This window comes from Channa argus, chromosome 5 (genome assembly GCF_033026475.1).
Source record: "Channa argus isolate prfri chromosome 5, Channa argus male v1.0, whole genome shotgun sequence".
Classification (NCBI taxonomy): Eukaryota; Metazoa; Chordata; class Actinopteri; order Anabantiformes; family Channidae; genus Channa; species Channa argus.
The window spans coordinates 1384611-1402974 of record NC_090201.1 but is presented as its reverse complement, the minus strand read 5'-3'; the positions used below and the strand labels follow the sequence as shown (position 1 = coordinate 1402974).

Here is an 18364-nt window from a genome sequence, read left to right as displayed (position 1 = left end):
AATTTATGCAAAAAACCAAAATAGTGACATGACATGTGCACTATGATATGACATTTCTTGTAGTCTACAGTAGCCATTACCTGCACAAGGATTAAGGGGGACAGTGTTGGTAGTGGTTGTACTGGCTGTGGTGGCCATGGTAGTAGTGGTTTGTGTCGGGACCACAGCAGGACTGTCCTCTCTGACTCTGTTGTCCTCATCCGGACTCACTGCATGTAGAAACACAATAACAGATCAATATAAACATATCAGTATACGAAGTATTAAGATAAATGAAGGGTTAAATTACTTCTCTATGGTGCCCCTAATTTATGATACCAATTTCAAAAATATTAGTCTACGTAGTGTCTTTCCTAATAACAAGCTACAATTTGATCCATGCTGAATGTTTTTGTCATTATACTCTTTTATAGCAGACAGAGATTTGTGAATAAATGATCTTTGATTTGAGGTTGTGGGGAATTTTAATGAGTCTGCTTAAATGGCTTTAGTTTAAGTGCCTTCAATATGATGATGAAATCTGTTGTTGGTTAAACCACAGCATAATCAGAGTGAAATGACCATAAATGCATATATAGTAAAATTAAAATTCTTGTATTTAATGCATGTAAAATATCTGAGTTTTACTGTTTAGCAGTTTCCTCATCACTTGCAATTGAATTCAACATATCTGTATTTTCTCAACAAAAACCCAAAAAGGAGACCACATGAACAGACGAAACACTACACATTATGTACTATATAAGCAAATCTAGTAGACCAAACTGTCCATCCATCCTTTATCTTTAAACACCTACATTGAGAGACATACAAAGACAGACAACCATTCACACTCACATTCGCATCTAATGACAATGTACAATCATTAGTTAACGTAACATACATGTCTTTGGACTGTCGGAGGGAAACCAGAGTACATGGAGACTCCACACAGAAAGGGTGTATCTGGCAGGGGAGTCAAACCAGGGATCTTCTAGCTGTTAGTCAGCAGCACTAACCACTGCTGCCCCAGACTGTTTGTGATAAGACTTATTTTTTGATTATGTGGTTAGACCTCATGGGTAGGAGGTCAGCAGTTCTCTATGGGTGTAAAGGTACAAAGGTCTTTGCACCAAAATGTTTCGGTTTGGGACTTTCAGTTCTGTGCCAATGTGAACTGCACAGTAGTTAACTGGAGCCTTGTTTTGTGTGCAGAACTTTCTGAACACAATAGATGATGGTGACTACAGTAAACAGACCTCACATTTAGCTCAGCCAAGCCTCTGGTCTCCCCTGTTTGTGAACACATCGGACGACACTGTTCAGCTGGGTGCAAAAGATTTTTTTTTTTACTTCTGATCATAAGGAACATTTGTACTAGCTGAATGTGCGTTATTATTACGTCAGGTCTAGGGCTTAATTTTGGGGGGCTTAATCATCCCTTTACACTGAAATTGCATAAAAGGAGGGAGGCTAATGCGTGTTCAAGTATTTAGTGCAAGTGGTTGGACAAAGGATGTTGAAGAAGGTGTTGAGCTAATGTTTGATAAACTGTTTGATGATCTGAGACTTCATTTGACCCCAACTTTCCTACGACCCTGTCGGTTCCTCTGGGCCTGCACACGAAAATTCTCCCTGTTTGTTACTCCCTTATGTATTTAAGCACAAACGAGTTGCTTGCTGGAAAGTAAAGCCGTGACCATGATCATGAACATCCATGCAAAATCAATATATTATACATTTCACCTTCTTTATCAGCTTTGAAAACCACCTTCAATATCATTTTTCTTCAGAATCATAAATGTGTTTAGACGTCAGCAAAAAAAATCTGATAATCAAGAGTTAAAGGTGAGTATAGACCTGGTACACATGAGTGTCTGTCCTGCTGCAGGATGTAGCCCTGGTGGCATTCACAGAGGTAAGAGCCCCAGATGTTGATGCATGTGTGCTGGCACAGCTGGCCCGCGTAGAGCTGACATTCATCCACATCCTCCTGCTCTTCCACCGTGTTGGCAGCCTCATCTGTGGCACTGATAGAAAAAGCCTCCTTGGGGAACTTGGTGTCTGAGACTGCAGGGAGTAAGAGAAGAGAGTTTGGGGAGTTGGGAAGGAGGTCTCCAATTAGAGACAGCACATAATTTATCCTGGATACTTACCTAATGAAACTGACTAGAAGACACAAAATAACATCTGCTCCTTCTTTACATTCAGAGGGTTTCAAAGATGCTTTTATCTGGAGCTTCAATTCCTAAATTACCATCATTACAGAAAACCAACAGTAGTAAGTGCAAAGGTCAGAGCCTTAATGCGTTTGTAGCTGTATGATAACGAGACTCTAATGTGAAAGTGAAGGGCTGGAAAAGGAAATAAACAAAATGCTAGGCATGTTAGAGAGCCATTCTACTGAGTACAGGGAAAATGATACAGGATGTGGTACTTACTGAAAAGATGATTCTAGCTTACTGCTTCTGCTGCTGCACTTTACAGTGCCTATAAAGTATTAATCATCCTTGGAAGTTTTCACCTTTTATTTTGTTGACACAGACTTATGGTCAATTTAGCTTTTTTATGATCAACAGAAAAATACATTTTGAAAACAGATCTGCACAAAGCCATCCAAATAATTTATAAATATAAAACAGATGACAGATGATTACACAAACGTGACTATTTAGCAGATGCCTTTCAGACTTATCCATCAATGCTCAATGCTGAAACTGCTGCCAATCAGATTGAACATCTGGACACAACAATGTTTCCTCTTTCTACTATGAAAAAAGGTCTCTAAAATTACAGGGGGGTCAGCGAGTGAAGTGCTCCTTTCAAGTTCAGCCATAAATATTCAATCTGATTGAGATCTGGGCTCTGACTCAGTCACTCCTCATTCATTCTGTTATATTTAAACAATTTGTGTGTAGCTTTTGCTGTATCCTTGAGGTCACTGTCTTAATGGAAAACAAATATTTTCCCACAGTCACAGTTCTCTTGCAGACTCCATCAGGGATCCTCATGGATTTTTCTATGTTTTGCTGTAAGAATTTTACACCACCTTTACGGGCATGCTGCAGAGAATGCTGCCACCACAGTTCTTCACTGTGTGTTTGTGATAACATACAGTATTTGATTTATTTGATTTTTAAACATAGCATCTAGTTGAATGGCAAAAGAGCATGTTTCCTCTCACTAGACCAAAGACTTGGCACCTTGACTCCAGTTTACTTCAGGGCTTCCTATAATCCTTCTGACAAACTCTTTTTTTCCCTCTTTGCCATTAAGCTTTAATTGATGAAGAACCCAGACAACAAGGAGCCTATCAACAGTCTCTCCTATCCTTGCCAATTAGGCTTGTAATTCCTTGAGAGAGGTCATTAGTGTCTTACTGGCCTCCTTTACTAGGTAACCTTTGGGTGGTCATTCAGTAAGAAAGGCTTGCTCTAGGCAGATTAATGCATGTGGCATAATTCCTCAATTTCTTAATGGTGAATGTGCTGTACTGCAAGTGATACTCACTGACTTGTAAATGTTTTTAGGACCTTCCCCTGACTTGAGCTTTTCAAATCGATGATTAGAGTGTCCTTTTTATCTTCATTGTTTTGTTTCTGGATTCTGTTTAACTAGTAACTGGACCTTCTTATAAGAGGTAAATTATATTAAAAACAACCCCTGCACTCAAATATTGACCTCTACCAAAGTTAGAATAGTGGCTAAGTGTGGACCAGATCTGCCCATGACCCAAACCATTCAAGCTCATCTGTGAGGCACACTGCACATTTACAGAGAAATGCATCAAAACTAATTAGAAAGAGCTTCATGAAGCAGCAAGACAACAATCCAAAACACACTGTGAACTCAACAAAGGACTTTATCAGAAGGAAGAAGTGGAAGCATTTAACCTCCCACCTTAACCCATCTGAACATGTACTTTATTTAACCTGCTGAAGAGGACTCTGAAGAGGGTAGACCCTAACAACAGTAGTAAAGATATCCTGACTTGTAGCTGGTCAAGAACTAGAAACTGTGGATCCTGCATTTCCCCATAATGGACCTTGAATGGGTGTCCATTTCTTTCAAACCCTATATAAGACTTGATATTAGCGACCGCCTTCAATCTAAATAGTATAAGCCCAGCGTTAGGGAGAACGTAAAGTCTAGTTGAGTTGGGTAGCTGTTATTAGGACCACTGTCTAATCTATACTGTGCCAAAAACATATCTGACTGACTATGAACATGTTAATGTATCATCAATACAATTAGATAGCAAGCGCCCAAAAGTATACTGGTACTATAAAGGGTCCAGTTGCAGACTTAAAGAAATACTTCTCTCAGTCATTACCTGGAGTTTAAATTCGAAGGAGCAAGGCGATTAAATGTTTCCTGTTTTAATTAAAAGGCAGTGAGTCATAAGACAGAAAACATATCCCCCATGGAAATAATTACAGTGCATCTCATCCATTTTTTTCATCTATAGGACACACAAAGTAAAGGCATCCTTCACGCAGCCTGGGAGAGCTTTTGTGTGAAGGAGAGTGGAAAAACACACGCATTGACTAAGAGCTTGAGCAGTTCTTGAGGCTCCTAACCCCTTCACGGCTTTCAGCAGGTTAATTGATTCCCACTTTAGGATGACATCATATGAAGTTCCCTTTTAAAGCTAAACGAAAATGAGGTGCAAGTGATGGTTAGAACAGAGCCCATAATAAATTGGGAATGGAGGAATTCCCCTGAAGTTGTAAATGAAAAAACAGGCATTGGCGGTGGGGAGACTGACTTTACATCACCATCATACTTGGATACAATTTTCAATAAAGTATAACAGCTGACTAATAGTGAACTGCAATTCCATGCTGTAGTTTAGGTCCCAATTCATAAATTATTAAAAATGAACAAAGGTCAAATCCCAAATCAATATTTGGTGGGAATTATTTATATATTTTGTGTTTTCTCCAGTAGTTGTCTCTCTCCTTCTCTGTCCCCCCTCTCTCTGTCCCTTTCTGCAGGTGTCCCCGGGCTTTGAAGCTGTGTGTCTTCCAGCCTGCAGCTACTGGTCCTAGAAACCTGCCCGATGTTTTGTTTTTGTTCTGTTCTTTTCTCTCTTCACTTTCCACTCACCACAGCCGGTCAAGGCAGATGGCCGACCACCCTGAGCCTGGTTCTGCTGGAGGTTTCTGACTTTATTCTGTAAAGTGCCTTGAGATGACTTTGTTGTGAGTTGGCGCCATATAAATAAAGTTGAATTGAATTGAATTTGATTTTGTTGACTTGAACAAATGTACAGCTGCACAGAAGATACTGTAGAGGCTATATATTCAAGAGGTGTGCGCTCAACAGAAGCAGATTGTTTGAGTGTTTTAGCAATAATTCTGTAGATGCTTTAGTATGGGGCATATGTTTATCTTCAACCTCAACTGCTTGGAAATTCATCAGTCTAAATGTCACTGGCATTAGGTACTTGATGGATCAGAGCCTGAGGAAAACTTTGCTGGCACAAGTAGAGACACAACACCCTGAGCTGCCATCTGTTCCTGATTCATAGCAGCTTGGATTCATCTTTTCCTGTTTCTCTGAACAGTAACACGACTCCTGACCAATCAACCTACAGCATCTGTCTTTTGAAAAGGAAAAAAAAAAAAAAAACTCAGCTCCACCTCTGATGTGCCTTCACTACGGACAAAATTGTGAGGGCTCAACAGGTCAGTATAGAGCAACGATTGCTGCAGCTGCAGCAGCTACACATACGTTTTTAAGGCAGAGGGGCTGAGGAGGCACAGAGAACCAAATTTTTGATATAAACTAACCAGGGATATTAGATTTTATCATGCTATAAACCTGCCTGCAGGTACAGTAGGTGATGTACCATCATGCACTGGATCTTCATTGTCATGGTTACAATACACTGCCTGTTAGTTTGAAATGAGCAATGAACTGCTGTCTGAAAATTCCAAGTCATGTGTTTGTTTTTTCTCTCATCCATCCTCTGCGACCTCCTCCCTAAACCGATTTTGTCACTTTTTCATTACGTCACTGACTTCCACTCTTGCTTCTGGGATATGGCTGAGAGATGTTGCCAAATTACTACACACTATAATAATAATAAAGGCACTGGTATACTGGTAGGTAGTAGGTGGCCCATTAAAGCATAACTCTGGCAATTTTCACCACTAATTACATTCCACTGACTAGCATGACAGTCAATTTGTCTAATAAATGTAAAGTCCTCAAATAGAAACTTTTTTAAGAGGAACTTAATTTTCACACATTAAAATATGTTTCTGGTGACTCCAAATGTGAAAAACGAAATGAAAGGCCATTTGTGTTTTCATTTGTGTTATAGAGTTATCTCAAAGACTTTAGATATTGATAACTTGTGCATAAAAAGATCATGGGCTTTCAGCTTGTCCCTTTAGGGGGCATGGTGGAATTTGGCATGAGTTTTGAGCCACAACTGTGAAAATAAACTGAAATAATATGAATCAAAAAAAAAAAAACCTGGATGGTGCCGTTAGAATGAAGGAAGCTTACCAGACCCCTTTGGTCTGCACCACATCTCTGCTTAAGACTCTAGGTAACTAGAAACTCACATCAATCCCCTCCAGCTTAGTTGGAGTGTGAGTTGCATTGTGGACAACGTGCACACAAAGGAGCAGAATAGTATGACTGAGTGTTTGATTACTGCGAGTATTTGCTAAATTTAGATGCAATTTATTTAGTATTATTCCAAATTTATGTCACTGTCCAGTACTGTGGACAGTGACTGTGGTGCAGGAGGTACAGCAATCGATCCCCAGCTCCTCTGGTCACATATCCAAGTGTCATTGTACCCCAAAGCTGCATAGCAGCTCTCCCATAGGTCTGTGATTGTGATTGTGATCGTGAGAGCAATTGGGTGAATGAGAAGCAGTGTAAAGTGCTTTGATTAGAAAAGCCCTATATAAGTCCAGACAATTTACAGCTGTGTGCATTAAATATTACGTTGATGGTACAGTAAACATGTAGTGAGGCATAGCATCAGCATGGACCTGGGACAACCTTTGGTTTTTTCCCACAGCAAGACAGGCAACGAAAACAATAGATTGTTTTTTTGTTTGTTTTTTTGTTTGTTTGTTTGTGCTTGAAATAAAATGAAATGTCAGTTTGAGAATAGGTATTAAAGTATTTTGTCTGCATACACAACAGGTTGCCACTGTTCATCAGTGCGGTTTTAATTCTAACTTTGTTTTAGATTTGAGTTTTAAACTTTTGACAAATGACCAATAAAAGTTTAAAAAATCTTTCCACTTGTTAAACTTCTGCGTCAATGGTTTTTGTTAATGTTTGACCGACTAAATAACTGTCCCTTAATGTTTGGCTTCACCAGCTTTTGTGAGCAATGATAATCAAGGTGGTTACAGTTTTACATTTGATCACTTGACCAACTTTTTGTAGGAAATGTGTGGCTCCTAGAAGATGAGGGGCTGGTATTAAATCTGACATCAGAATTATTAACATCTGTACAAATAATACAATTAAGGCTGACAGTCTGTGAATGAAACATACATCTTTTATTCTTTTTGTTTGTAATTTATTGCTTCTGTGATGTTTAAAATAGACACGTGGTCTAAACTAAGAAATAAAAAAAGCTTTAATTACAGGTATAACACTTTGACAGCCAATTTCAGATACTTGTTAAGAGAATACAATGGTTTGATAATTAAAAAAAAAAAAAACGTAATTTGATTGTAAATAAACATATCAAGAAAAAATGTCAAATGTTGAAACTTTGAAATCTTAATGCGCTTTAAAAAAAACATCTGCTGGTTTGACACCAGCAATACATTTTTAAAAAGTTGGGACAGGGGCAACACAAGGGTGGAAAGGTGATATGATGCTAGGAAAAACTTTTTGAGACAACTGATCGACAACAGGTCAGTATCACGATTGGGTTTTAAAAAGAAGCATCCTGACTTTTTAGGATCAAAATTAAAGTCAGAATTCTGATGAATTAAAACATCGGAGTCTAAGGTCAGAACTATGAAAAAAGTCTAAACTTTTTTAAAGTTGTCCTAGTCCTTGTCCATATCACACTAACCAATGCTGATGAATGTGATGAATGCTTCATGTCAGTGGGTAACAGGTACCTTTTTTTGGCAATGCAGTTGGTTTGGGTTTCTGCTGTCTCTTTAGTTGAATCTGGCTTGGACCTTCCTCTTCCTCGCAGCAGGTGAGGAAGACGTGACCACACGGATAGCCCAGATACTGGTGGGCATCACAGCTCCGTCCTTCACTGCGAACCCGTAACCCAAGGGTGCAGCAGCTGCAGCACACCTGGCCATCCAGACACAACAGCAGAGCCTATTAGGAGCTTGTCACCGCGGTGCCGTTCACGTCTTTAATCACCAGATGTCTTTTTGGCCCCTTAGTTCTTGTTTAGTAAACAGCAGAGGAAAGAAAGGGGGGGGGGGGCATCTGCAAAACAGCTAACAGGGCACGTAGGCTAGTTCATTCTTGAGAACATACAGCAAAAAGGTTTCAGCTGCAGCCTCAAGCTGAACCACATGCTAAGCAAAGAAAACCAGACTTTCACCGTTTTTTAACTTTTCTCTAAAACAATGGCCTGGCACAGTGGTTTGGCTCAGCTGCCCTAACACATGAGGACTTGACTCAAGGGCCAAACCACCACGTTTCCTCTTGAAGAAACAAGGAAGGTTATTTGAGCTGAGTCTGAGCAAAGGCCTGAGTCTCATTTCCATATGGAATAATTCACAGGTTTGAAGGATGAAGGGGAGATTTTGGCAGTCCTGCACTAATACATTCCAAGCTGCCAATACACACAAATGAATAGTCTGACCTTTATCAAAGCCATTCTCTTGGCTCTGACTTATTTTGAAATCCAACTTTGGCCAAAACAATGAAGCAGTCTAGGAAATTTCAAACAGTTTTGAAGTGTAACATAAACCAACAAAGTGAGTTTTCACCATGCTGTGGCAGATTTAAGCATTCACCATAGCACTCCACCACTGCCACTGAGTGAAACTGGTCATCTGAGGCAGTGAATCACACTCTACCTGACTCATAAAAACAGTTCCTATTCTGGTCTGGAGGCAAACCCGACAACCTTTAATCAGTTCTGTTTGTTTTACTGGGAATTTGATGGAAGGAAAATGTGGGCAGCACCTACCCATGACATCATGTTTCTCAGTCATGACTCAACCATTGTCCTCGTTTCTTCCCTGTCATTCTACATCGTGAGTTGTTAACTTTAGAAAAACAACACTGATCTAGACATTCTTAGGGTGATGAGAACGTTTGGTACCTGGTTGGAGTCATCTGTGCACTGGTCCTTCTCCTCCACTTCACAGGTGTCCCCTCTCCTGGCTACAGCCATACCCAATTCACACTGGCTCTCCTTCACTGAGCTGAGGCAGCACTGCTTCTGTGCAACACTGACACACACACTTCTATGTAAATGCATGCATACATATTTACACTAAGTGAGTCAGGCTAACAACAAATTATGCATGTTAAATAATAATGCATAACATAAAACATCTTAAAAGTACATAATTTTCCATGTAAGTATGTCATGTGTCTATGTATAAAACATTTGCGTGTAGTCATTTGGCAGACACTGGTGCAAAGCAGGCAAAACATTTCAGTCAAGGAGAAAATTTTAAAGCAAATGGCTACGAGAAGAAATGTTTCCGTGCAGAGTTTGGTAGCTCGTTACACCATTGTGGGACTGTTGAGATGAAGGGCTTTGTAAAGGGACCACCAGACATTGTTTGTTGGCAGAAGCATTGGTCTCTCTGTAGGCAAGAGACAGAGCTTTGAACCTGATGTGGGCAGTTACTCGAAACCAGTGCAGAGATCTGAAGACTGATGTGATATGTGTCCTTTTCGGGCTGATTAAAAACAGAATATTCTGCTGCATTTTGGATCATCTGGAGTGGTTTGATTGTGAACAGTGCCCACACAATGACTTGGGTTGCATAATCAGAAAGGTAGGATTTGATCTCTCAGATGATGTAGAGGGCAAATCTGCATGTCCTAGAGACAGAGGGGATGTGGTCGGTCATCAGTAATGACACCCAGATTTCTGGCAGACAGTCACTGAATACCTTATGATGGTGTGTTGTATTTTACATCTGTCTGGGAAAACTAGAACGTTTGTGTTGGAGAGGTTGGGATGAAGATGCCTTTGTCTTATCCAAGTAGAGATGTCAGAGATACTGACAGAAATAGTGTATGTGACCAGATAGTGGACTCATCTGGTGCAAAGGACAGGAAGCGATCTGAAGATTGAATAATGTCAACTGGACTTCTTTTTTCTTGGTCAGAAACCTTTCACTACTTATCAAAGCAGCTTCTTCAGTCTCAATTAAGTGCCTGGGGAACCCAGTTATATCCTCCAGAGTTCTTCCCATGCGAGTGCCGGTTTCTTCCAGTCACTCCAGTTTCCTCCCACAGTTCAAAAACATGCATGTTAGGTTAAGTATTGAATCTAAAATTGCCTGAAGGTGTGAATGGTTTTTTGTCTGTGTATGTCGCTCTGTGGCCCTGAGATAGACTGGCGACCTGTCCAGGCTCCAGCTCCCCAGTGACCCTAACAGGATAAATGGTGACAGATAATTGATGGATTGATGGACAGATGCATCTATTTCAAAAGTGACAGATACCCAGTGAATATTGTATAACAGATACTTTAGGTGATGTCCTCTTTGGTTTGGTGAAATGTGGTGGTACCTGTCAAAGATGTTTTTTCCATGATGAACTAAAGCCACCAAGCCGTCACTGCTGAACCAGCATCAGCTGTTATCTTCCATTAAACAAGCAAACTCCGACTTTTGCCTTCCACATCACATACTTGTCAGTGCATGCATTCAATCCCAGCAGACTAAAATCTGCAAAAACAGTCTGAAGCCAAACCTGATCTCTTATTTTTCCAATTTCACAAAGTTACTTTAGATGTTCTCAAGCATTGAACGCTAGCTCCTCTGTGTGTGAGTCCGTGGTTTCAGTAACTAAATGTGCAGCACGTTTGTTGTTTCGGTCTTTATAAATAGGTTGGCTGCCTGGTAGGATAAGTGTGTGTTGGAAGGAGGCAGGTACAGTAAGTGAGTAAGGTACAGTCCCTTCACCCAGTGAGCCATTTACTAATGATTGAAGAATCAGTGAAGAAGTAAACAAATCCATCACAACAAGTCTAAATTAGAGGGATTTCGCTCCATCTACTGGTGTTTCATCCATCTGTTACTGAAACTATTTTTCCTGGTATAGACTGTGGGAAGGCTGAAGCTAATCCTAGCTGTCATTGTGTGTAAGGTGGGGTGCATCCTGGAAAGGCTTGATGTTTCATCCAAGAAACGACGTTATTTTTCCTCCAAAGTTGTTAAAAGGTTGTATAAGTAAACTACAATATATTCTGGTACCTAATCCACTTACCTGCATATAGAGTTCCTCTCATTGTCCAGCAGAGGCATGTGGTTGCAGTGGTGCTTCTCTGTGGCCCAGTTCATACCAGCAGTACAACAGCTCGGCAACAGGTCTTCAGCAGACACACCTGGAGCTGCAGCCCAGAGACACATAGATATGCATACATAATCAGACAAAAACGGATGGAATAAAAAGAGTTGTGCAGTAAATCCTCCATGTGTGCACAGCTACGCTGTAAAGGAACAGACAGACTTATGAGCGGTGCAGGGAATTAAGTGAGCAGCCAGACAGAAGCATATGGTAGACTGCACTAGGCCTTGAAGGCGCCTTGCTGAATTCTGAAGCTGACTAAGAAGGTGTAGTCACGTTACCAGAATACAGTAGCCCCTTTTATGATTGGAAACTTTTTACTCTTGTCTGGGGGAATTTACTGTTATAAAGTATTTAGCTTTCACAAGTAGTATGGCAGTCTTCCGGGTTAGGGTGAAGGAGCACTTCCAAGGCTTATTGACCTTAAGATATTCTGGTTGAATCATCAGTATAAAGAGTGATGTGTTATGTTTAATATGCTCACCACCTTAGTTTAGTTAATGAGAATTTCCTTTTTTCCTTTTTTGTGCACATGTTGGATTTTTAGAATGGAAGAATATGTACACAAAGAGTCAACAGATCACAGACATTTTTACAAAGTAAGCGGTTTCTTGGAAATCTATCAAACAGTTCTCATCACAGGCTTTATAGTCAAAGGTAAAGGAGCCATGAATTGTATTTTCAGAAATGAATAATTGTACTTTAGTTCATTATTGAGGTTGTTTGTGTGAGTGTGTAATTCTTCACCACATTATACTATAAATAAGTTTTACCCCATTTATATACATTTAACAAATTAAACTAATGGCAAAGTGGAGTATTTATATTTTAATGAATGTCTGGATTGGGATATCTCATGCGGCCAGAGTATTTTATTCGCTCACACAAAGTTGATCAAGCATCACTGTGAAGCTAATATTGAAAAGTTAATGTGATGTTAGGAAGCTTTATTAATGTGAATTACATCAGTTGTCATCTTTTAGTTTCTCAGTCAGTAAAAGACCACAGTTAAATTGTTTCTCTTCAATATCATCTCTACTCATCCATTCACTTATTCAAAGGGAAAACCTGCATCATTTCAATGTCACCAGCTGAGGGAAATGAGCCTAAAACAAGCTTAGCCAGGAACCCATTAAATCCCTGTAATTCAGTGGCTACATTTCAAATTTCCTAACCTCACATTGGGGTTGATACTAAAATCAGGAAGAAAAAAAAAAATGTTCGTTGCTTCTAATGAGCTGAGTTGAATAAACGTTCATACGTCAAGAGGAAGCTGACGTGGCAAACATCAGTGATCAGTGACATTCTTCACTACTCTGCAGGTCCCATAGAGACTTAAATCCGCCTCCCACTGATGGGGTAAAAGCGAGCAGGGCTGCTTTGTGTGGGGCTTAAACACACTGCTGTTTGGTACTAGAGTGCTCCAAGACCTTGTCAGCCTCCCCATTGTCTCCACATCAAACCAAAAGCTGAATGCTCTAACATATACAATACAATTCATACACAGCTGTACACAGCCACACACTACGTTTCACTCTGGGCCTTTGCAGAAAAGACCCAGAGAAAAGGATTTTGTTTTTCAGCTCAATAAACCTCAGTTGGCCATTTGCATATTTCATATATTCACACTTGTAAAATGAATGTGTAAAATGAAGCTTTGTTTTATAACTGAACTTGACATGAACCTAATTTATGTCAATAAAAAACAGGAAAAACAAAACAAAACAAAACAACAAAAAAATCAATAGCTTCCATTTGGTTCTGTGTCATAAAATCATCCAGTTATTAAAACATTACACATACTCATTCCACTCTAAAAAGATGAAGCTTTATGGTTTAAACGGATCAGAATTTGCTCCACATTGTCGCAAATAAAGCATTTTGATCAGATTCAACACTTTCCTCTGGGAATTATTTCCTTGATATAACACACTTTCCTCTGTTTTCACCTCGTGTAATAGTCTAAACTATGCTAATCCCATACTGCACAGCGAACATTCAGATAAAAAAAAAAAGAAAAGAAACAAAAGAAGAATGCCTTAAGTAGCTCTACTGTGAGCTTCACTTTTAAACTCTTTATTTCACTTGGCTGCATTTAGTTTCACGTCCAACTCCTTTAAAAGCTAAGTACAAATGTTTAAAACAAAGGCTGCCTGCAACTTGGTGTGCATAATTTATAAGCCCTGTCTTAAAAAAAGTGTCACATTTGAAGAAAAAAAGAAAAGAAAACAACTTTTTAGCAATTCTATTTTACCCCCAAACATTACAATTACACTGTTTCTGACGCCAACTAGCAATAAGGTAACATTTCAGTTATGTTTCCTTTGATTAATGCAGCAGCTCTAAGTAACATCTCTGCTGGTTTACAGCTCACAGATCTATTGGATGGTTTCAAGAAGCAAAAGCACTATCCCAGCTGGGTTGAGGAAAAAGAAGTGTGGCACTTTGTCTGAGGTGAAAACTGCACAAATGTCACGTGTTCAAACTGCCACTAAATGGGAAAGTTGGAAGCAGTGTAATTTCCCACTGTTATCTGAAGCATGTTCAGGGAGTGTTTGCCAAGGGCCAAACATGAGGTTCAGCCACAGGGTCAGATGCAGCTCAACACACATGAGCAGACTGCTAATTCCCTGAAAAACAAGTAAATGTATTTATAGCACATAGGCGCCACTGCTGTAAATAACCTGTTGTTGGAAGAGTCAGCATTGCTTCCAGAATGGCAGCACAGCCTCTCCTCCAAACTGGACTGTTAAGTAACACATGAATGAAAAATAAGACGCATCCATCTACAGAAGGAGCTCCCATGGGGTTTCTCTGGGCTGATTAGCCGGGCCTCACACTGCTCATCATCATCATACTTTGACCGGCCAAATGCAGACCTGTCTCACACCACACTGAGACAAGTCAGACACGTCTGCACCGACTGAGAATAAATGACAACATCCAGGCCCCAAGTGCAGCATGTGGCATAGTTAATGTTCAAAGTCAGAGACGTCCAGCTGCACTTTGTGCTAATGAGGGGATGGAATATTGATTTGCTGATTAATCACGCTGGTGCACAGCTCCCCCCAAAAACCACAGATCAGCGGAAACGTATAAAACACAGGTGGTATTAAGGTTGCAAGTGACAGGGGTCAGTATGGCCACTCTGACTGGTCTGTGGCTATACAGGGAGGTGATGTTCTACCTTTTAATTTCATGCTTTTTGAAGTGTGTTTCGTGTGAGTGTTTTTGAGTGACGGCTCTTTCTTTGAGTGAATTTGTATATCTGAGTTATAGATGCTCTGTCTGATTGGCTGGACTGGGGGGCAGTGCCAGCACCTAATTGGTCCATCATGGGCTTCCTGAAGTTTAAAAAGTCTGCTTCCCACTTGCTAAACTGGCCTCGCTGGCAGTAGCACCTGTTCTCATTTTTAATGTTGTTTGCCATTAAATTTTGTTAAAATGTCTTATAGTGCACTGTTGTTGGGCAGAGTATCTATAATTATGTTGTACCCCTTATAGTGAAATAACAAATAAAAAAGGTATAGTCTAGTCTAATTCCCACCCATCCACCCCGACCACCATCCCCCGAAGATTTTGACTTTAACCAATGTCAAAAAATGCAACTCTGGTGACTGTAATATTTACCATTTACTAAAATAATGGCCAGTGGGTTGTATGTTATCGACCAAACCACTGCAATCTGCTTTAATTCCATACAATAGCAAGATAACCCTTAAACCTCCTGTAACTGAAAGCTGGAATTTAAAGATCTACCATTTATTTACTGACTAATAAAATCCAATGCTAGTCAAAACGCATAAAGTGGAATTCAAGTTGAGAAATACAGTAGAAATACAAAGTGAACATCCTGGCAGGAAAAAGTCAAAAAACACTGTCTCTAACACATGTTTTTAGAAAACAAAAAAGCCTCAATGTTCCCGTTGAACTTTCGCAGAGAAAAAACATGATGGATTCTATCTCTTGCGCCTCTGAGTGCTTTTATGTTTCTATGTGTTTATTTGTGCAGCCAGTATGAATGGACCCACGAGGCACTCGGGGCGTTCAGTGAGTGACATTTTTACTTTGTAATAATACGAGCAGGACAGCGTGGGGTAATGGTTTAAAACAATGTGAGGATGCTAACAGCCTCAGCTCCCAAACTGCTCGGAAACACTAACAAGCTTTTCTCACCCCGAAACACAAGGCAACGCTCATTCATCAGTATGACTCCTAAACAAATAAACCATGCAGAGCAGAAATGACTTTTTCCAAAACAATGTGAGGAGGATGTCAAAATTATACAGTGTCTCCAATTCAGCTGTCAGGAATATCCTCTAGTGTTCAAAGACGCCTGAGGTAAAACTGTGTCCATGTTTGCAAGTAAGCTTGTATAAAATACCACCACTGAAGCCTGATAAATTATCTTTATTCTACAGCTACACAAAAAGTGGAATGGCCTCCCTTGGCTCACTGACTGTACCTGCATCTTGATACGCTAATAAAAGAAACTCTAATGTGAATAGAAGTTGGAAAAAGGCCGATTCATTCATTCATTCTGTTAGTGTCCACTAGGGTGACTGTAATGTAAGGTTTGTTACCAAGTCCATGAGGGTCCATGTATACTCTGTGGAGGTCAAGTAAAGCCACAAATAAGTTAATCTACATTGTCCTTACAGAGATATAAAAGGGGAATATCCAGCTGTTACACAAACGACTCATAAAGGCATAAAAACTCTGTGCAGATAGAAAGTCCACGTGAGACAACAATACACCGATTTACTGGCTGTGTCATGTGGTAAACAACTGTGACCAGCAGCCTTTTTCTTTGTCACACTCTTGTAAGGCCCAGACATTGTTGAGGTTCATAGTGACATGCATCATCTCCATTTCTTCTCTGCCTTTCTTCCCACCCTGTCCCAGAGGGCCTCATTTGTAAAACAATGGAAAAACAATGGACTGCTGGACTGTAACTTGAAAGGACTGTCATTACACCAACTCTAGGTTGTCCCTGAAATGTGTGTAAGACCTGTAAGTTCACCAATGCATCTTTGTTCAAAGTGTTTTCCACTCACCTTTTGCCTCTTGTTTCTGACACAATAGCACTAGCAGCTACTTTGTTGTTGATCTTAACAATTATTCCTCTTTGTCTAGAAATGCTAATCTCCTGCAATGCCCAGCGTGCCCATCCGGCCTCCCACCACCACTCAGCTCTTTTCATGTCTGGCAATCTATCAGCTTTCGACAACCATCAACAGCGGCACCCCCTGGGTCCAGCACTGGCTGCCTCGTGAGAAATGTCTGCTGCTGTTTTCCTCCGAATATAAGCCCGCAGGGTGGCTCAAGCACAAAATCGGACTCCATGATCCAAATTTGGCCTCAAAATGAGTTTCACTTTTTGAGAAGCATGCAGTGCAAATATGGAACTCGTTATAAATGCCACCAACATTCACCAACATGTTGGCATAGTTCATAAACTGACTGTATTCACACAAAAAGTGAGAAATTAGTTATTTCCTTTATATTCTGAAACATCCTCACGCTGTCATACTTCGTTATGCTCATTGCTGCCAGCACCAGGAAAGATCATTCTGGTAGGAATCCGCCACGAACAGCAGTCTGGATAATATCTTAGCTCTAGGCCAGACATGGCCTTGACAGCAGAGTTTAAAAGAGCTGCACCCCTGGCAACAAAACCCAAGACTTTTAAGTCAACCCCTTACATTTTGCCAGTCATAGCAGCAGCACTGTGGAGTTTTGGTCCCAAAGTTAAAAATAAATCAATTTTGAATGGAAAAAAAAGAAGCAGTTCATCATTACATGGACATGTATCCTGGCACATCCTGAAGAAAATGTAGACTTCAGGCCCCTGGTATGACACGGCGAAGGGGTAATAGCGCCTGCCATTTGTTAAAGTATCTTTATACTGCAGAAGATGAGAAAGAAAGTAGACAGGATGAAGTGAGAAACATTTGTTGGGTGAAACTGGCTTAACATACTGGAAGGTTGGATTATCATTTGGGTAAAGCAGCAACTGCAACAAGGGACTTTCTGTTTGAGGTTTTGGTTTTATTTAGCCAAGTCCCACCAATGAATATACCAGAGCTGAAAGGAAACACTTGGTGTTTTAAACAGTTTTAAAATGGCCTAATGCTGGAGAAAGAACCACTGCTCATGTCATCTGTCATATCCAGGATAATGTAATGTAATGTAATGCTACCACTTGTTATCAGCTCATAGTTATGCTTCACTGAGCTACTTCCTAGTATGTTCTGTAGGTTGTTATTATGTCCTTTTGTCACCGTGGTACAAAATAAACATGAAACTTTGTAGACTTACCACAAAGACCATAATTGTTTAGGCCCAAACACATCCAGGTGAGATTTAGGGAAAGTTTGATAAGATGATTCAAGGTTGGAAATGAATTGTTCTCCCTTATCCTTAAGTCCTCACTGTCACTGGGTTTTTGCATTATACTTACACCAAATAAACAACACGTTTTTATTTATAAATGTCATAACAATAACAATTCAAACCCTACTAAGAATTATTAAGAGAAATATAAATTATATATTTATGAGATTTGATTTTTACTCTCTGGATCAACAGTTACCTGCTTCTGTTATACTTAGTGCAGCCATTAGACCACCTTAACCGAGGCCAAGTCAAGACCAAGACCTTAGTGTATCAAGATTCAAGATTTTACTGATCCCATGGTGAAATTGTGTTGCCTTGTTACAGCTGCTGTAGAAAAGAAAGGAAAAGAACATCCAGCAAACCAAAACAATAAATAAATCCAAATCCAAATTGTCCAGTTGGACCATTCAGCCCCCCTCCTTTTTACAGAACTACTTCCAGAACTACTTCCAGAGGATTGACAGGAGTCCCTGACTTCCTGAAGTCC

General features: G+C 40.0%; 1 protein-coding gene across 3 annotated transcripts in view; it reads right to left on the bottom strand.

Annotated features, from left to right (window-relative positions):
- fbln2 (fibulin 2) overlaps positions 1-18364 on the bottom strand; it is a 73573-nt gene that overhangs the window by 27833 nt on the left and 27376 nt on the right. For all 3 annotated transcript variants that reach the window (XM_067505231.1, XM_067505232.1, XM_067505230.1), the window contains exons 3-7: positions 11398-11521; positions 9269-9398; positions 8094-8280; positions 1840-2049; positions 81-209 (exon numbers count right to left, since the gene is read on the bottom strand). In XM_067505231.1, coding sequence (XP_067361332.1) covers positions 81-209; positions 1840-2049; positions 8094-8280; positions 9269-9398; positions 11398-11521 — 780 coding nt within the window. The remainder of the gene's footprint in view (positions 1-80; positions 210-1839; positions 2050-8093; positions 8281-9268; positions 9399-11397; positions 11522-18364) is intronic.